Below are 21,204 nucleotides of genomic sequence, written 5' to 3'. Positions count from 1 at the left end.
ACAGCAGTCAAAATCCCATTCGGGCTTCAACAGCCAGACATTAATCAGAGAACCAAACCTTCATTTCTATTTCAGGATGCGCAGATAAATCAAAACAAAGACAAGAGAATGAAAGTGCTCAGTCAAGTTGTTTCAAACATGTCACCAGAACTCAAGCAAGATAATCCCAAGATCCCAAGGCTTTAGATCTACACTGATGAGGAAGAAGCAGTGACAGTCTTCTCTTGGATAGCATTATTAGCTCAATATTTAACTGTCAAAGCACAATCTGCAGCAGAATGTTGTGGGTCTAACACGAGGTTGGATCTTAGGGGAAATAAAGGAAGACGTCCAGACAGGGACATTTCAGATGGACAGATGTCTCCTACACACATGCCAGACGAGTGGCCTTGAGGACTTCATGATAATGTGAGATATTCTGCTTCAAGTGCGATGATTCACGTTGGCACAAAGTGGCATTCCAGAGCCGCAAGGTCAACACAACAATGCCTAATTGTTCCAGGTCAAGCAGATCATCCTAAAACATTCCCACAATACCTTAAATGCATTTTCTGTAGCATGGTTAAATAAAGAACAGTAAGGTAAAGTTGAAGCCATGAGCTTATATGCGCAAAGTTGTTGCCGTTTACAATCCCACTAGACCGTTTTGATGACATTAACCACAATAAAACTTACATCTATAAATGATATGAACATTCATATAGTAATTAAGAATATGGTTACGATCAATAAACTTCACTAAACAGGGAAGTAAATCAATATAAAAGTACCACCGCGGGTGCACAAGAGTAAAACTTGTGTGACTTTATAGTTTAAGTTAGTTTCTAGCTAAATTCCCTACCTTTTCTGAAGAAGGGCCAGCAGGTACAAGCCAGCTCGGATCTCAGTAATGCAGGGCCCAAAAAACCCTTAAAAAACACAAACACTGGGCAGCCAACAGCACTTAAGTCCAAAGCACACATTCACCCGAGTCCAAAGGACGCCAACGAAATACATCAAATCCGCACTTTCATTACTGTCAGACCTTTGGTGTGCATTTCAGAAATAAAACCCCAGTCTGCACACATATTCAAAGACACACAATACATTCACGTAGCTTCCTTTGAGTGACATCACATCCTGCATCATAATCCTGTCCTTACTGGCCGAGGCTTCATGTGGCTATGGTGATCCAGTTCCTGTCTGATTGTCCTAAGGAGACCAGGACACTTCCTGAGAAAACCTCCCAGAGCAAAAGACCTGGAAACAACGGTCCAAAAATCACAACACTAATCACATACTAGCTGAAGAACGCAAGCATGCAAACTGGCTCACATACACACAAGTAAACACACGTGGTTAAATAGGACCTTGGCCAGGAGGAGGAGCTTACACACATATCTGTCAGATGAAGCAAGACCTCAGAATTTACTAAACAAATTTGGAGGGAGTTGCCACACTCTGTAACCTTTTGATTCATTACAACAATTACACATAAAGTTTGAAAAAAGACAGATCACACCAATGGTTTACCTGGGATTACAGCAGTCAGATCATAAAACAGTTTATATATGCATTGGTTATTATGAGATTACAGCAGACTGGAGAAATGTCAAAGTTACTTTACCGCAAACACAACAAAGGCTGTTTTAAGTAAAAAATAAGGTGACAAAACTGCATCAATAAATTCAGCTAATATGGTGTATTAAAATGAAGCAGATTGTAACCCCGGATAACAGCTTTAAACTAAAATCAATGCATATATTCATGAATAACAATGGGTGAACACTAGGGTGTTGGCAACAACTTCACAGTACGATAAAGTTTCCTATCCCAATACCAATGCCACGATGCTGTGCACATCACGATACAGGTCAATTATTAGTTACATTTCTTTTGTTCAGAAAAATTTGTTACATTATTATCTGTTTATTGTACATTGAATAACCAGTGTTGTGTTTTTGACATTCATTTATTAGCTTTTAGGGGAATTATTCACCTTGACACCCTTACTTTCAACTTCTTCTCTTTTGTCTTTTTTCAAAAAGGTGTTGCTTTATTATTATTATTTATTGCGGATCGCATGCGTTCCTTCCATATGGATCACGGATCAACTACAATCATTAACACCAGTAATAATGAGAACGAGCCGATTACAGCCAATGTTACTACTGTAACTAATGACGACGATCCGGATTCAAATGCGACTCCACCACCGAAAAGTAAGACTTGACGTTAAACATTTCGGAGAGAGTGCCTTAAAGATTTTGAGTGTCTCCGCTATGAAAATGCCTTGATGTAACTTACTGTGTTTACTGTAAATCCCGTAAAACGGCGTTGGTGGCAGAATCAAAACATTTTAAGCGCCAGACCTTGCTTAAACATGGCAAAAGTGCCAAACACACAAGAAGTGTCGTGACAAATGTGTTCATTATTGATAGAGACACCGACCTGTTTGTCAAAGAGTGTTTGACAGTGTATGTGCGCATGCGATGGTGAATGGACATCAGACAAACATCCTTGTGGTCCATGTTTATGTGGAACACGACAATGCTGATGGTATGTTTTTGTTGTATTTTTTTAAACATTGCCTATTTAGTAGTAATAGCATCCTGGTGATGCAGTTATCAATACCAATATTAGCCTTCTATATTAAGGTCACTTTTGTAATGTCTCAATTAATCAGTGTTTTAGGTGTTTGCTAGATTTTCTATTGTAATCTTAATCATGTTAATGCTGCTATACTATTTCAACAGCATTTGGGTATTAATTTAGGAATCCATGCAGCAAAAAAAAAAAAAAATAAAATAGAAGACCAAATTTCTAATCCTGGCCATAAGATGTGTAAAGCCCGGTGGTGGCGTTTTATTTTTAATAAGATAAATCTATTAACATATACATTGTAGTTGTGGTGCTTTTTAATTTTTGGATGGATGCGCCTAAATTATTGCTTGTGCTCCTAACTCTTTAAAGTTGGGAGCACCAGTGCTACCAAATAAAAAAGTAAATTTTGAGTCCTGATTGGGCTGTGATCATGGGGCGTGTTTCAAGCGAACCAGGACAAAAAAATGCCTCTGCACTCAATTGGATGGACCTACAACCAATCAGAGCATCCGAGTGTGTGATGCATGTTGAAATGGCGTCTTTTGCAGCCTGACCTGAACTGCTAGTAATTTTGCAACAATGAGACTAACATTATGATTGTCCTAAGTACGTTTATCGACACCTACTATGTTCACAACATTTCATTCATAGTGCGCTCCATCAGGAGTTAATGACAATGTATCTCCATATAATTTTTTTGAGCACTAATGAACACAACTTTAAATTTGAAAGATTTGTTTCAGGACATTTTATTTTCATCTCATTAGCACTGCAGTAAAAATTTCCGAAATGTTTTGTGCCTCATTTAATGAATCTCTGAACATTAAATACAGCCATAAAATCTTGCAGTCGAACACCTGAGAGTATTATGTTTACATCTGTTATTTCTATTTATGAAACCGGTTCAGTGACATTAAACTGAATGATATCATGACGTTCATTTAATGAAATGATTTGCATGAATGCTCTGGAGTGAACAAAACACTCCAGCACACAGGGTTTTTTGGGTGGGAAAACTATTTCTTTAAAAATGAAAAATGAACTTAATTGTTTTGTTTGTATTATGTGATCTTGCAATTGTGGCTCACCAGAGCATTAAATGTGATTAGACTGAGCTGCTGTAAGCGCACAGAATGCTTATAATGGTTTTCGAAGCCAGTTGCGAATAATTTTGCTGGTTGCCTAACAAGCTGTAAAAACCTCATTCATACCAATCCAGCTTCATCACCAGAGACAGCACAGTACATCAGTACATCAAGCCCTGGGAATTGAACCCTTGACCTTTGTGCTGCGAAGGCAATGCTCTGCAAATGAAATGCCTGCATAGACATATGTTTCAGACACATGCTGAGAATTCAACTACTACAAGCTTTACCTAGGCAGTCAACAAACTTTTGAAAAAGAGAGAGAGAGCGTTCAAAAGAAAGCACCAATCCCACACAAAATGTGTGCTTACAATATCTTTGCCCAGAAACATAAGCCGAGGCATCTGATAGTGAGAGTGGTCTTTCTCAACCTCTCATTCACTGCCTCCCCACCCTCCATATCTCTCCATCCTGCATACCTACAGGTTAAACTGAGACGTTGACTGGAGGAGCTCTCAGATAACCCATGAGAAAGACACTTTTCATGGGGTAATTCTACACAGACATCCAGGCTGCAGATTCTGTGTCCTCTCACAGGAGGTAAGCAATAGCCTCAAGCAAACATACAGATTCTCTGCCGGCTTTTAGAGAAACTAAAAACTGGATGGGTCTGTTCCTCTGAAAAGGTTTATTTTGATTTCACCCCCAATTTCTCTACGGACAGGAGACACACCCCAAAGTAAGAGAGTTATCGTCTCCAACGTAAATCTCTTTTCTTGGACTACAACAAACACATGGAATGTAGGCAACAGTTTACTTCCTGGGATTGGTGATGTAGAGAAGACCGACATTATCATAATTCCTCCCGCTTCGGACCCACAGCCTGTAAATTAACTCCTGTTAGTAACCGAATCTTTCAAACATGGTAAGGAGTGTCACGTTTCCGGCTCATTTCAGGAAGAGAGTGAAATCTGGATCTACAAAAATGCATGGTATGTGGAAAATGCTGTGTTTTTTTAACCATAAACCATGCAAACACATTGTATTATACCAAATACATTGTTTTAAGCAATGAAATAGGTGCTCTTTAATAATGCATATATTTGAAAAAAAATCTAAAAATGAAAACAATGGTATTAATGGCATGTCTTATTTCAGGTATCGTGACATTAACAGGTAAACACATTTTATTAAAGTTTTCAGTAATAACAATAATAAAAGTAAGAGCAGTAAGTGGCTTTTATCTTTCTTGTCAATATTGTTGTAGTACTTTTGATATTCGTAGTTCTCTACTGTATCATTCTTTTCTAATGAACACTTCTCAATCTAATCTATTAAAGCTTCTAAATCTGTATTTGGTACACAAAAAATATGAACTTTCCTTTGGTTGTGGGGGAGACAAGCAATGCAGGAAGTCAATTTATCCATTCAGCAAGGATGTTTGGACCTGAACACAGAGTCAGTCTCATAGATATGTCAAAAAACAGCCAACACTTGACCAGCAAGACACTGTTAAGAAGTGACAGCGAAAAAGATTAAATGATAGATGTTGACTATATGAAATTCAAATCTCTGTGAACCGGAGTGAAATAATCAGGGTGGGAAACATAAAAACTTTATAAAGCAGCATGCTTGGTAGGCTACAAAAACATTTCTAAATAGCACTAAAAGTAGTTCACATAATCATAGGGGAACCACTTTAAGTGCTATATAGCACCTATGTAGCCACAACCATAATTGGTGTTATATCACGACTACAGCACCACTTATGGTTCTACATCTACAGCACAATGAGACTAAAGATAGGTGCTAAATAGCATTTAAAGTGGTTCCCCTATTATTACGAGCCAATGAACCACTTGCTATTTAGCGTCATTTTTTACATTTATGGCAGACGTTTTTTTGTCCAAAATCCTGTCCACAAAAATTTATCAGCATAGTTTGAACCCATGATCCTTTGTGCTGCTAACTAGAGATAAACCGAATATACGGCCATTGGAAATTTTTGTCAGTTTTTGGCCGAAATACTTTTATCACCAAAGCAATACACCCCAAATGTTGTGATGCACAAACAGTGGCGGCGTTTCACGAAAACCTAGGGTATGGCAAAAATTCTTCGTACAAGAAGGCCATTCAAATAACGAATCTATGAAACCACATTATCCATATGTGAACATACTCCACCAACCTGTATAAAATCATACTATGATTGCACGGATGTACACTTACTGACAACAATACGGAAGCAATACAAATGAAAAAACAAAAACAAAATCATGGTTGTTTAAAATGCTTTTCAAATGTTGTCATTCTTAACTAAGTGCAACTCCAGAAACAGATAAACTAAAACAAGATAATATCAAAACATACTGTAACATCCCTTCACAAATCTTGTCATGACAACCGCCAATCAACACTTATAAACACACAATAAAGACTTTTAAATGATGTGATAGAGCACACGTAGTTAACCCAGCCAGCTAACCAACTAAGACTAAAACATCAAATAAAACTCTTAGTAAAACAGGGGTAAATGCAAAAACAAGTCTTACCTTTTGTCGTCGTGCAGTTTTTATTCCACAAGTCGCCATATTCAAAAACGCACGCAAATAATTAATACAATTCATTCGACTGCGCTACAATTTCCCAGTGTAAGAGAACATGTTTATTTATCCACAGAGAACAAATCATTTTACTTTTGGAATAATGTATGCAATATGCATTTCGCGAGTGTGGGGGAGAACCGTGAGTCTGTTTAAATGTTAAAACAAAAAAAAAGGAGTTTACTTGCGAAAATAAAGATTATAACAACAGCGTTCATCATGAAACCTCCTGCACAATTCAAGCTGCGCTGCAAGAACGACAGGTTGATGACATCAAAGTACCGCGAGGGTGAGGCGAGAAATCATTGGAAGAGCTTGCTTTCAAACCGCTCTCGCGGCACGTTGATGTCATCCACATGTCGGTTCCTGTATTATAGCATGAAGTCAAGCACACGCGTAAATTATCCATATTAGTGATGTACCAATGTTCAGATATGTTCTACTGAAAATATTTAACATTATTTTTAATGAGCTTCATTATAGCCTGTTGATTTCTGGTGTTTTGTCTGAATGCTAGGGTATGGCTAGGGTTTATGCTGTGCTGTTTCGAATTCGCCCTCCGTCTGTGTGTGCACGCGCGTTAAGTGCACTCAGTAGTGCATACACAGAGAGACGCGTTTTAAAAAGCAAGCGAACATAAAATCTTTCTGTTATTGACAGGGCATATACAGTACAAACAAAATGATCTCCACAGTATTCTTTTTCTAAAAAAACATTGTTTAGGTCTTAAGAGTATGTATAAATTAGAGTCAGAAACCAGTCTGTGCTTATTTGGTCTTAAAGAGACAGTAACGTCTCTTAATGATAATTAATAATTAATTATAATAATTAGTTACATTTATATAGCGCTTTTCCAGTGCTCAAAGCGCTTTACATATGAATGGGGGAATCTCCTCAACCACCACAAATGTTAATCAAACAACCCAAGACAAAGATAAAATCACTTCTGTAACTCTAAAAATAATAATAATAATAATAATAATATTTAATTTATACAATAAAGACAGTGTTATGATTCATTTCATTCAATTTCTGTACCTAATGCTAATTTCATACCTTATTACCGTAATGTTCAACTTTGTTCTTTTTTTATAAATGTTTCGGTTTTCAGCCTCGGTTTCCTCTTTTTCCGTTTTCGGTTTCGGCCAAGAATTTTCATTTTGGTGCATCCGACAGAAGGCAGATAATCAGACTGACAGGAGATCTGATTGTTCATTAAACTCAGACTAATGAGTTAAAGCTCTTAGACAGAGCTAATCTTCAGTACTGTATTACAGAGATCAATCCCAACTTCCTTCTCTTGAGAGGCTGTTTTCATTGAACCGTGTCAGAAAATAGATAAGAAATCAACCAATTTCATTGAATTTGCCCATGAATGGATACATGTACATGCGAAAACAGTTTTAGATCAGGGAGTCAGGCAATCTTACAAGGGCAAACAACAGTGCCCATTTATTTTAGAAATGTTTAGTCAGGACTCAGGAGCCTAAATTACCACCAGGTAAGAGCAAAATGAAAGTGTGCTAAGGTGAGTAAATAAAAAAGTGATTAAATAATCAAATTTTAAGAATGATAAATCTGACCTCGTTAATATGTCAGACGTGCGTGATGCCAGCTAATATGCCTCTACTAAAAAAACAAAGGTAATATATAATGTAGATAATGTGCTACTGTTGCAGTTACCAGCAAGAGATTAAACTAACCCACATTCAACAGCACTGTACTACATCCACTCATCTGAGATTTTATTCAGGTCAATCATTGCCAAAATAGAGCTACGGGTGACCCAAAGGTCATACACTACACCCTTCAATTCTCATAAACCACTGATAATCAATATCCCACATCCTGTAAGACAAATCCACAAGCAGAGCTATGAAACAACATCATTGAGGTTTTTGGAAGCAGTGTGCTATATCTAGGTGACATACTTGGCAGAGGGGGAGGGTACGAGTAGACACAGGCTCCTCGTGCCCAGCACAGAGGAAACGGGCTGCACCCACTGCTTTCCATCCGCTGGCCTCAACTCTCGGTTCTCTCCCGGGCCCAGCGGTTCTCCTACTTCCTGACACAGTCATAGGGAGCAGGGAGGGACCCCAAACGCACTTCGACCGGGCCACAAGAACGGCCCTTAGAGGCTTGGGGTGAGGTCGGAGGGAGCCAATTGATATGATGCTCAAAACTTAAATCCAGAGGTGCGCAAGACTGAGACGATCCACGTGGACATCCGATTATGGGAACAAGCGTGGTGGAGAAAAACAAATGCAGGGCATGCTGGTTTCTTGCCCTCTCATTAAAAAACCAATACACCAACAACAGCAGTGAAACAGATCTTAAAGTGACAAGTAAATCCCAGAGCTGTACTCCAGAGTAATCCAGAGGAGGACTGCAGCAGTCGAGGCTGGAACAAAAGCAGAAATGTCGAGCAGTATAATCCTTAAATGTTAAAACGTTTCCTTTTAGCAACCTTTCGGAAGTTCATCCAGATCAAGAGATGTGTGTGTGAAATTCTCACAAGCTGGAGAGGGAGTGTACGAGAAAGGGATGGAGAGAGAAAGAGAGAGAGAGTTTCTACTCAATGGGAGAGCAAACAAATCAGGCCAGATGAAATAAAAGGAGGGGCCTCTATTCAATATGCTAATGAGCTTCGTAAAACTGATTGCCATTTGCCGATCAGCTCATGTTTACAAAGCACAGCCCGGCAGGCTGAAAGAAGCAGCCGATCAGGTTTAACCAGGGTCAGGGTTTGACCAGTGTCTGTTTACATTCTCGGCATTGTGCAGCATATTTAAATACCAAGTGCTACTGTTTGTAAGGGCTGCTAATCACTTTATGAATGAAGGAACATGACATGCAATATGTTGCACTAACAGTTTGTGACTCTGCAGACAGCTGTGGTATTTGTGGAGATTCACGTAGTGTGGGACTGCGGTAAAGTCCAGCAAGCACCTGACAAAGCTGAAGGAAGGAAGCCTTCTTTCCTGTTTTTGACAACAGGTCATACTTTCAGTGTACACACGCAAACACCCATAAACAAACTAACTATGTAACCACAGTGCATGCAAAGCTTTCGTTTATATAAAATTTTTAAATATTTTAAAAAGTGTCTCATCAAAATATAGACTGTAGTGATATCAAAATGAAAGCAAGACTATAACACTCCCACGTTAAGACAAAAAGACCTACAGACAGTATAAGCAAAGGTCAACACATCCAGCACTGCGAAGACCATTGCAAGCAATATTTTGAAACAATCATAATGCTGAAAATAATTAGCTGTTGTTCAAGTTTCACCTTTTCATGCTTGCCAAAGATATACATTTTCATTCTAAGCACTTGTTCCCTATAGAGAGGACAAACAGGTCATTTCCTGCTATACTGCATTCTCAAATATCGGCCAACAGTGCCCATTTTGTGCTTAATAATGGCCTCTACAGATGCAATAGAGACACACAGGAACACTACTGTCTAAAAAAAGGCCCACCCTCTCACCAACAGTAATGTCCTTGGCAGCGGAAAGAATCAAGGGTAAAAATCTCAAACATCATCTGATTGGCTGGGCTTCTTGCATTTGATTTAATAACAGTCCAGTTTCCCAAAACTATCAATGCACTACAGTTACAGCACAGACCTGGGCACAAATACAGAATTGCATTCAGAAGTAACTTTGAACATGCAAAATAACAGATACTGTATTGAACATTTTTGCATGAAAATTCACTTTTACATAAATTAATAATACATCAAATGAGAAAACTGGGAGAAAATGTAACTCCTTGTCATACTGGCAGCCCAAAGGGGTATGACAAGCTTGGGAACAAAATGTACTCATCTGCTTTACAGAACAGAACGTGTTCTACCCAATTTACAATCTGTAAAGGGTAAAATAAGGTTACGCTGACATTAGCTAGGCAGTTTGATATCCATTGCAAAGTTATGAGTAAAAGATGTTCTCTTACCTGCGTAATATGATATCCTTGAAATATCTGCAGAAAAAGAAAAAAATAATACTGTATAAGACTTTGCAAATGATCAATATAAATGTTTCTGTTTAATGATGAGTTCAAACAAATAAGCTAAAATAAACAGTTTGCGTTGCTGTTTGTTGCCCTCTAGCTGTCACCTACTACGTTAATCTCCAGTAGACAATAAAGTCACTAGCTAAAGTGAACACTAAATGTTGTTTATGGCCATTTGGAATAACCAAATTGTGGATCCAGTGAGATTAGTCACATGGCATCTGCAGCTCAAGTGAAACCTTGTCGCAAAACTAAGCACCCAAAAATGGAAACTTATATTTTAATAGTTGATAGCATTCGCTAGGTATTATTCTGTAGATCTGCTTGAGCTGGTCAGCAAGAGCATAAAAACTTTGATCTAAACTCAAAATTTAAAGGGATAGCTCAACAAAAAAAATCCTGTCATTTACTTAAACACAAGTTGTTAACACGGAATCTGGCGTTAACGCAGAATTATACATATTTTGAATAAAATTCTGTTTTTGTGTGGGAGAAGAACGTATGTTTGGGTGAAATGCAGACCGGGGCGACACACCCCCTCATGTTATTTCAGACCCTCTCCAAAACACTGAAACCATGCCGAAGCGGCTCTCGACGACTCTGTTTTCTTTAGCGAAAAATTAAGAAATTTGACGCTAAGCACTTAGTTCCGAGCAGTTCTCACGTGACTTTTATGTGACCGGAGTACTGGTATTTTGTAAGTTTTGTCAACATTCCGTTCACTGGGAGCGCAAAGATACATTCACTCTCTCATCTCACTGCAACTCTCTCACGTGCACGCGCTCGCATCTGACCGAAGTCCGAACACAAATCCTCATGTATTTGTTCAATGTTATGCGTTTCAAGCGAGCTAAGGCAAACTATTCCTTGCGTTTAAAATATAATCATCTGCATCGTGGTGCCGCTCTCTGTCTCTCTTTCGCTCACACAAGCAGAGAGCTGCGCGCTCATGCTGTCCGAAGTCAGATCACTAATCCTGTGTATGTTTGTAAAGTTATATGCATATCAAGCAATCTTGTTTAAATTATGCATCGCGTTCCGCTGGACCGATGTGGCACTTCTGAATCCACCACTGCTTTGACACAATGCATTGAAGTGTGTGTGTGTGTGTGTGTGTGTGTGTGTGTGCGTGCGTGTGCGCGCGCGTGCGTGCGTGTATGTTTTTACAGTCATTAAGTAATAGTGTTATCCCGGTTTTCCCAGCCCTACTGCAAACAGGGAATGTTAATTTTTTTTTTCTTAATAAATTTAAGGTAATTCCTATTGTATTTAATCATTAACATTAAAGGCACACTCCTTTAATGACTAAAATAACAGTAAAGGGTAAAAAAAATAATTGCCAAAAATGAAAACGGACAAAACGGAATTTGCAAAAATTCAAACGGACAAAATGGAATTTGGGAAAAAATAAAACGGAATTTGGGAAAAAATGAAACGGATTTTATAGGGCACTAAAATTTTCTTGTTCTGCTGAATACAAATGACGATATATTGAAGAATGTTTGTAACTAAGCAAATCTGGGGCTCCATTGACTTTCATAGTAGGAAAAAATAATACTACAGAAGTAAATGGTGCCCCAGATAGGTTGGTTATTAACATTTTTTCAACATATCTTTGTATGCAGCAAAACAAAGACATTTAATTTATACAGGTTTTCTACAAATTAAGGGTGAGTAAATGATGACAGAATAAATTTTTTTTTAGTAAACTATCCCAAAGGAAATTCTTAAACAATTAAATACCAACATGTTACAAATCCCAAAAGGAAGATTCATCTTAAACACACATTTAGTGCAGCCTAAATAAGGAGATGTATGTAGAACACAAAAACAGAATAGAAAGTATATAAAATCACTTAAAGGTCACATATTGTCAGAACTGAAATTTTGTGGCTTTTTCATGAGTCATGACAACTGAGGTCTAGGGGCTATGCAAGTACCATATAAGTTTCAAAAGACTCATTTAAGAGTCAAATGCACACAGCCTGCTTGAAGTAGCTGTGAATTAAAATGGTTTGTTTGTACTTCCGTAAAGTTGTTGTCACCAATACACAGTCGCCGCCTTCAGTCTCCTCCACCTCCTTTATAAAACTTGACTCTTCTGTATTTACATTGTGTACAAAGACCGACGGAAAATTTAAATTTGTGATTTTCTAGGCAGATATGGCTAGGAACTATACTCTCAAACTGCCGTAATAATCAAGGACTTTGCTGATGTAACATGGCTGCAGCAGTGATATTACACACTGCCGAAAAAAGTGCCCTGCTATTGAAAATAACCAATAAACCAGATCAGCTGAATGGATTCCAAAACGGTAAGAATTAGGGATGCTCCGGTCGATATCGGCCGATAATGGTATTTGCTAAATTTGCTGATCTCGTGAACTGATCTTTCTGTTTACTTTTGTCATCATAGGGATCCTGAATGCGGCTGCAATTACAGAAAATTTTTTACGTAGTGCAAGCATTTTTATAACCCGTTGCTCATGTGCAACGTGCAGATTTAGATTTCTCTCTTTGCCTTTAAAGAGATATGTGTATTTTCTATGAGGACGCTCTCCGGCCAACAACGTGACGCGTCTTCACATCACCATTAAACAGCGTATACAACACATATCTATTGCGGACAATTGCATCCTCATGCAGAAAGTTTATTATTTGCACGCATTTTAAAGTTTTAACCGTTTAAACTTTCTTTTTCCTCACAGCCGCTCTTGTCTGCGTACGCCCGCCGCGTGAACACACAGCAGTCACCTGTCATCAGTGCACGTGAACAGAGCGATCTCTCTCACGTCTTTAAGCTGCAGTATCCTTATTCATCTCTCAATAAAATCTCTCTCTGCTTGTGACTAAGGAACTGTTATACTCATATGCGTGTATATTTAATTCATACAGTAAAGACTGTGAAGTGTTTTATTTTCATTACTTTTAACAGTCATAAACCTTTTTAAAGAGATATCAAATTTCTCTTTGCAGAGTTGTGCTTACTTATTTGATTCTCTAATAAAACAATACCTAATTACTGCAAGTAATATAACAAAGGCAACATCTGTGATATTACTTTATCTAGAAAAATGTTAACAGTTACAGTCATCAAAGAGCTTGCATTTCAGCTTACAAAAAAAAACCCTGGTATCGGAATCAGTACCAGCTGATCAGAAGATAACAAATCGGTAATCTGTATTGGCTGCAAAAATCCTCATCGGAACATCCCTTGTAAGAATCAAATGTTTAACTCTAGGGGAGCTGGAAAATGAGCACATTTTCAAAAAAAGTTAAGTGTCCCTTTAAGGACATCATAACCTAAAATAAAACTCTAGAAAGCTTAAAAATATGGGACCTTTAAAAAGCTAACTAAAAGCATGAAATGCAATATTAAATTTTCATTGCTATTTGAAGGACGCAGAATATCACTGCACTTTAAATGCCACATAGCTTTTAAGCACATCTCACTGTGTACCACTAATGTAAACAAGCAAAGCTGGCGAGATTTTGCATCAGTGATGGATTGTGTTTTGCTGCATAAAAAGGGAACAGAAATACTTTGTTTTTAATTGAAAGGTCATCGTTGTGATACTCTGCAGAACTACTTGGTTATATGTCTGTCAGTACTGGCTGCCAAGTTTCATACTTCTGCCCAAACTATGTTTAGCTTTAGAGTTAATGCCAGAGAGATCTCTCCATAAATACAGCTATCAAAGTGGCAATTCACCTGAAATATCTCACTGAGCAATGCAAAGGAACACAGATGCCAAAAAACAAAAACATACAGTAATTGAGATAAAGTGACAGTTACTGTGCAGAGAATGAAAAAGAAAAGCCATAAATCAAAACAAGAGAACATTACAAATTGTCCCAAATGGGTACAAACAGGAGGTGTGATGTGCCAGTCTCTGCAGCTTCAGGCTTATTGGTAAGACTGACAGGTACTGCTGTGGTGAGAGCAGGAGACAAGGTAAAGATGTTTTATTCGTGTAATCTTCTGACTGATTTCACGTGTTTAAATCTGAAGACTGTCAATCATGCCACAATAATGTTTATCAATAGCAATAACACACACAGTGTGTGAACAATAAGTTCAGGTGATAAACCAGGTTACATCAGGTCAAAGTAGGGATGCATAGCGATTAATCACGATTAATCTATAGCAGAATACATTTTTTTGTTTACATCATACATGTGTGTAAACTGTGTATAATAAGCAAGCGTGCCGCACAAGCCCTGAAAAGTGAAGCCAAAACGTCTCGACCGCCCCCAGTGACTGGTCCCAGTAAAGGTCATAAACCCCGCCTCCCCATGTTATTCAATGGGACTTGAGACCAACTTAAAAATTTAATTACACTTCAATTATCTTTTTTACGAAGCTAGTTTCTGTCATTTACTGTAGTTTGTATCATGCTGATGTGAATTCAAATGTTTGTTTTTAAAATAAGTTGGTGTTTAGTTAATTATTTAAAAACGGTGGTGTCACGTCATGATTGACAGCTGTGATATTGTGTGATATGCGTATATTTTGTGAGAGCAAGGTCTTGATTTCTCGGCTTTACTTCCTGCTGACTACTGCGCAGGACACTGGCGGCTTCACTTTTCACCAATGGAAGAGAGCGAACAGGCGTCGTCCATCTTTTTTTACAGTCTATGATAATAAGTATGCATATATAAATATGCACATATGCATGTATAATTTTAAGGAAAAAAATAATATATTAAGTATTTATATTTATTTAAAATTATAATAACATTATTAAAATTATATAAAATTATAAATAAATATAACACACATATGATGTAAACAAAAACTTTTATTCTGCTATCCTGTCAGCTGGTTTTTGATGAACAAATTAGACTAGCTTTGACCGATTAAAAATCATCTGAACTTCATACAGAAATCAAAAGCTGCACTCAGCTGTGATTTCAAGCTGAACTTATAGAAGACAACAAACACGTGATTCTCTGAATATTGGGCAAGGATAAAGGAGGATTGCAGCCAATGTCATTTATGCATTTTATGGATAGTGAAAAACAGTCAAATAATAAAACTGAGATTAGAAAGTGGCCCAATGTTTTGCTCATAATTTCACAGAGAAAATCAGCTGGTGGAAAATGTAATGTCCTGATGTATTTTCATGCCATAGAGGACCAACAGCATCCAAATGCCAAATAGGGTGTTTCTTTAGAAAATATATGTTTTATCTTTTAAGTCAACATGACATTTTGATTTTACGTTGACTTTAAAGCAAGAGCAAAATATAGACAGAGACTCAAGACTAAAAAGAAAGGTTTGAACGCAAATGGCTTCCCTTTCCGCAGAAGTGTGTAAAAAAAGACAGATGAGAGGACCTACCCCTCCCAAAGGCATCTATAAAAGCCATCCATCAGTGCAGGACCTTCCTTCACAAAGCACCACACAATTTCACCCATATTTACCACTTATCTCGCCTCCCAGCCGTCACAGCTGGGCCTGTGAGACTCCCATGAATACTTGTCACCATGGTGCTGACTGACAGAGGCTGACCTGAGACCAGTTTTTTCAGATTAAGATTTGGGAAAAAGATTCTGATTATAAATCAGTAAATGGCAGGGCTTCTACCACAAATGACTAACAGTCAAAAACAAGAACCAGATATCAAATTAATAAATCAGTAGATTGTGTAGATTATTTCATGATCTTCCTTGGATGTGAAATCTTTAGGACAATATCTTCTGACCTGTCACCCGAAAATATAATAAAATGAAACCCTTATGCGCTCCAAGCAGGTTAGAAGTGCAGGTCTCTGTCAATCAATAGTAATAATAACAGGGAGAAATGTCATCATGTCACATTCAAGGACTAAAAACAGCCCGGTTTAATTCCTCTAATGAATAGCCCTGAGGACAGTGGAGACAGACCCTGAATCCTGCCTAAATTAAATAAATCCACAATCCACTCATCAAGCCTTATAGACTAATAATATACACCTGACAAAAATGTGATTCTAGTGCTCTCACTGAGCTGCACTTGGGATCGTCCGGTCAGGTAGGAAAAACTGGAAACAATAATTTCTTTACGTGCTTTTGATTTTGTACTGCCGGCTCGAGCCATAGGAACATACTAAATATTCATCCATGCAAGCAAAATCTCCCTTCACGATAGCCAACACTGAGTCAACACTCGTCAGTCTATATCAGATTACAAAACTGACAGAAGAACAAAGAACTGGATTTTAGTAAACACTCAAAGCGATTCAACGGTCACAAACAATAGCATGATTCAACAACACTAGCAAATCAAAAGTTTAAACAGCTATCTATACTGTCAGGCCAACCACAAAGGTTGCAAGAGATTATTTTCAGAAACGTTATTGGTGTCTGAATACACAAAATGTATCTGCGTTCATCATTGCAAAGTCAATGTAAAAATGTAGAAATGATGTTAACTCTCTGAGAATCAAAACTACACAAAAATGTTTATTTTATAAAGTAATTTAAATACATGCAAATATTCTTAAGGTGAATGTAAAAATGATGCAAACTCTCAGCCAATCAAAAGTAGGGGGCCACAGTTTTCAAAAAGGTCCAAATCAGTGCTGATTTAAAGGGACATGTCAACCAAAAATTTTAATTTGTTCATCATTTAGTCATCCTTGTGTTGTCTAAAATTAAGGGTGGGTAATAAACTGGTATATATGATAAACCGGTAGAAATTTCTCGACCTGTAGAGATTTTGGACTATTGTCTCTATCGAGGTTACGCGCCCAAGTCATGTTGCTGTCCCCGTGGTCACAAAACTTAACGTTTGTACACGTATTAAAGCACCGCAGTTTTAAATCAAGTTATTTTAAGCCATTGACACACAGACAACAGTGCTATATGCGCGCGCTGTTTTGCATGAGAGAAGCACGCAAGTTGCACATACGCTGCTTATTAAGCTTGTGACCATTTTCTTTTTTGCCTTAAAGGGGCCATGGCACAAGACTTTTTTAAGATGTCAAATAAATCTTTGGTGTCCCAGAGCACATATGAGAAGTATTAGCTCAAATACAATATAAATAATTTATGTTAAAATTGCCACGTTGTAGGTGTGTGCACAAACGTGCCATTTTGGGTGTGTCCTTTAAAATGCAAATGAGTGGATAAAGTGGAAACACTGATCACAATGATGGTGGTTTGTTGTAATTGAAACTCAATTGTGCTGTGAATTATTTTCTCTCTCTCTCTTTTTCTCTGCACTAAATGGCAGTGCTGTGGTTGGATAGTGCAGATTAAGGGGTGGTATTATTATAATAAGAGCTCCTTATGACATCACAAGGAGAGACAAATTTCAACGACCTATTTTTTCATGTGCTTGTAGAGAATGGTTTACCAAAACTAAGTTACTGGGTTGATCTTTTTCACATTTTCTAGGTTGATAGAAGCACTGGGGACCCAATCATGGCACTTAAACATGGAAAAAGTCAGATTTTCATGCCATGGCCCCTTTAAATACATATATGCATCAAAATTCCCATCTTTGCAAGTATCCTCATAAACATGACCATTTAGGGCTTAAGAGAAAGTAAACACCTGAAAAAGAAAACGCAATTGTAACTGTACTATATTGGATCCGGACTTTGGTCTTAAAGGGAAGGTTACCTTATTTTGCTCCTGTCTCTCACTCATGTTTTTGTGAAAATCTCTCACTGCTCTTGACTTAATCACTTTTCTACCTTTAATAAAATATATAATATAAATTATCATTTATTATCATTCTTTCATCACTGACTGTTTATTTTCAGTGAGCTTGAATTTTGTTTGTTTTATCTTCTTTTTTATGCATGTTTAAGTTTTTGTGAGAATTATGAACAATAACAATATTTTAATAACATAAAAACTTTATTAGAAAGATAAAAATGTAATGCATATTGTTATCATGATATAAAATGAATCCTACTGTGAAATTTTCTTTCTTGCAATACAAAACCTAAATACAGTTATGGACAGATATCCTTATTACAATTCAATTAGCATCTTTGTTTTTCTATAATATGAAAGTGAATGGGGACTGAGGCTGTAAGTCCCTATAACATTCTTTTGACTAACATTTCTAGCAGTACACAGAAGTCATACAGGTCTGAAACAACATAAGGGTGAATAATTATCTCTTTAAGATAAAAGTAACATTCACAACGCATGGCTGGTGGATCATTCCAATACCTGTAGTAGACCAAAAGCTATGTTGAGACTTGTCAAATACACAGGAATTTGTTCTAAACAATGTATTATGCATAACAATGCATTTCATATATCCTAAATATGGAGAATGACACTAAAATGACAGAAATCTTGAAATCTAGAGTTAAACAACATTCCTTCTGAAAAATATTACAATATAGGGATAATGAGCAAAGTTAGTACCATTTGCTACCTTAAAATAAGGAAAAGGAAATGGCAGGTTATGTATTTTTACCAATAACGGCAAAATTACATTACACAGGCACACTTGTATTTGGTGTCAGAAGATTTGAAGTTGGCTGGAAAACACCACTAAATAAAAACATAGCCTGAAGCATAGCTCTACACCAAGCCAAGCCACCTGGAGTTCTTCCGATCAAATTTGCATTGGAAATATGAAATAAGGCTCGGCGTGGCCACACTCCACCATGAAAAACAGAAAAAATGCCTATTCGATCTTATATGTGACTATACCAAGCAATGTTTTCAATTCTGAGATGAGTCACATGGATGAGTTGAAATATTATGTGACATAAGCTCTCACTGTACTAAGCTGTCCGTTTTAAACTCTCCTCCTGTCTTGAAATAGCTTTTTAATAATGAATGGATTCCATTACAAAATGCCAATTTAATTAAATGTCAGCAGACCCACATACCTGCACTGGCACAACTTAGAAAACTCCAGAACTGCATGGTGTATTTCCATGTACCCGATCGGGTGAGGCTGTTTCCTCAGCAATCCCTACCTGGACTAATGACGTAACGCTAGAGAATACCTGCGCGCACACCTATAGAAGCCCCGCCCCCAAAATAGCACTGCGATGATTGGTCAAACCATAAAATATTACGGGATGTGCGTATATAAGTGCTTGAACATTTATTGTATACATTAATTTAACATTATTGTTTTTTTATTAAATAACTTTTAATTCTCATTTTGTAGCAAATACGTTATTCATTAATTTGTATTTGAAAATCATTTGGTAGTGCTTTGTGTTTAGCAACCCAAAGGCTCAAAAATTCGATCCCAGGATCACATTGATATGAAAAAAAGAGACTGTATCATGTACTTTAAGCCGCTTTGGACAAAAGTTTCTGCCAAATGCATAAATGTAAGTCTTTAACGGCAAATAACCAGTGTCATCCCTCGGTTAACGTAATACCACCTTTGTGTAACTGTTACCTCAAGCAGGTGATCCTACATAACAATCCATTTACAGTAAATATACCAAGTTCTGGTACTGCGAGTACTTATGATACATTAACATCTGATACATAATTTCGGCGGTAATATCCATATGAAGATATTACTGAAAAGAACCGTGCCCGCGCACTAAACTGGTTTCATTGTTTGTCTGTTGTTATTGTTTTCAGCTCACCATGTGAACTGAAACACTGCTAACGTTACTACTGCGATCATCTGACAACCCTTTAACACAACACATTTACCTCAACATAACCGTACCCCAAAGAAGATAAATTAATACCGGTTATCACACATACAGGTTGACGTTTAACGTGACACGACACATTTTTTGTGAGGAAGAAAATCATGGAAATTGAAATGATGAAGTATTGTTTCCTTTACTCTGCAAAACCCCGAGGTTTGCCCGCTATCAGCAATTTCATAATGATACCGGAATCCTAACAACGCTGCAATTCAACAACACGCCTCGCATTCATAATCTAAGACAACACAACATGTCACATTGGCCCAGGAAAGCCCACTCTCCTGATCCAAGTATAGATACGAGCCCCTAACGCTATGCTACCAGGCTAACACACAGTTATTGCAATTATTAAATCAAATCTGAAACGTGCACCGTTAACACAGAACAAGATTTACCGTATTCTGTTCATCAGCCGTTGCAAAAACGCTCTCTCTTGACAAACACCCTTTATTCCCCCGTGATTGGTTTAAGACTGAATCCTGTGTTAGCGCTGTTCGTGCCGTGGGTCCGTGCAGGATCCGTGGGGTCCGTAGTGGATTTGAAGCCGGAATCCTCCCTCTTGCTCTCACTCTCGCTGCTGCTTGAAATGATGTCCATTAGCAAACGAATTCTAGTGAACCGATTCGTTTAAACCAATTCGTGAATCACTATAATATAGAGATTTTCGAAGTGAAATGTAAGTGTTGTAATGTTGATGACCGTAAACAACGCTACACTGGCACTCCAGGTGTGTATATACTTTTTTCTTTTGGGCAAGGCAGGGAAATGTACTTAGCAAAACATTGCCTTTTCTTTTTTTGACAGCATAACGGAACCAGGAATTATGCACTGAATAAAGAGCTAAATACAATAAAATAAAGTGTTAACAAGGTATTTGTTTGTATTCAAAAGCATTGACAAGCAACACAAGCAATGAACCCACTCGTTAAAACGAATCTCGTGTAAGAACCGATTCACTAAATGAATCGGTCTTCCCAACCCTGCTGCAGTTCGGACGCTCCAATATGGCTGACGCACTGAGGCTGTCCAATGCTGGGTTATGAGGTCCTTTAAGATCTTACTGTAACTGTACACAAACTTATCAGGTGGTCATCACAAACAAAGGTGCAGTTAGGAATGAGTCATTTTCCATCAAAAGTATTCAGGACATTACACTAAAGACAATAAAGACAATGCATCTTAGTGACTGACATTAAAAATAATTTAACAAATAAAGAGTAATGGTAATTTTCTGATGAAGAACATACTGTACTGTGATATAGGCTACAGTATA

General features: G+C 37.5%; 1 protein-coding gene across 20 annotated transcripts in view; it reads right to left on the bottom strand.

Annotated features, from left to right (window-relative positions):
- The window catches only part of ptk2ab (protein tyrosine kinase 2ab), a 75,585-nt gene extending 55,054 nt beyond the window's left edge, over window positions 1-20,531 (bottom strand). For 6 of the 20 annotated variants that reach the window (XM_073811579.1, XM_073811584.1, XM_073811575.1 and 3 more), the window contains exon 1: window positions 842-1,284. In XM_073811579.1, coding sequence (XP_073667680.1) covers window positions 842-962 — 121 coding nt within the window. In that variant the 5' untranslated portion in view covers window positions 963-1,284. Of the gene's footprint in view, window positions 1-841; window positions 1,300-8,202; window positions 8,779-10,230; window positions 10,258-19,136; window positions 19,213-20,326 lie in introns of those variants that run through there. The other 14 variants (XM_073811586.1, XM_065298236.2, XM_065298238.2 and 11 more) reach the window with 8 other exon arrangements.
- Between the last annotated feature and the right edge of the window lie 673 nt (window positions 20,532-21,204).

Source organism: Paramisgurnus dabryanus, chromosome 13, assembly GCF_030506205.2.
Source record: "Paramisgurnus dabryanus chromosome 13, PD_genome_1.1, whole genome shotgun sequence".
Lineage (NCBI taxonomy): Eukaryota > Metazoa > Chordata > Actinopteri > Cypriniformes > Cobitidae > Paramisgurnus > Paramisgurnus dabryanus.
The sequence above is the reverse complement of the archived record's forward strand: the minus strand, read 5'-3'. Positions and strand labels throughout refer to the sequence as shown.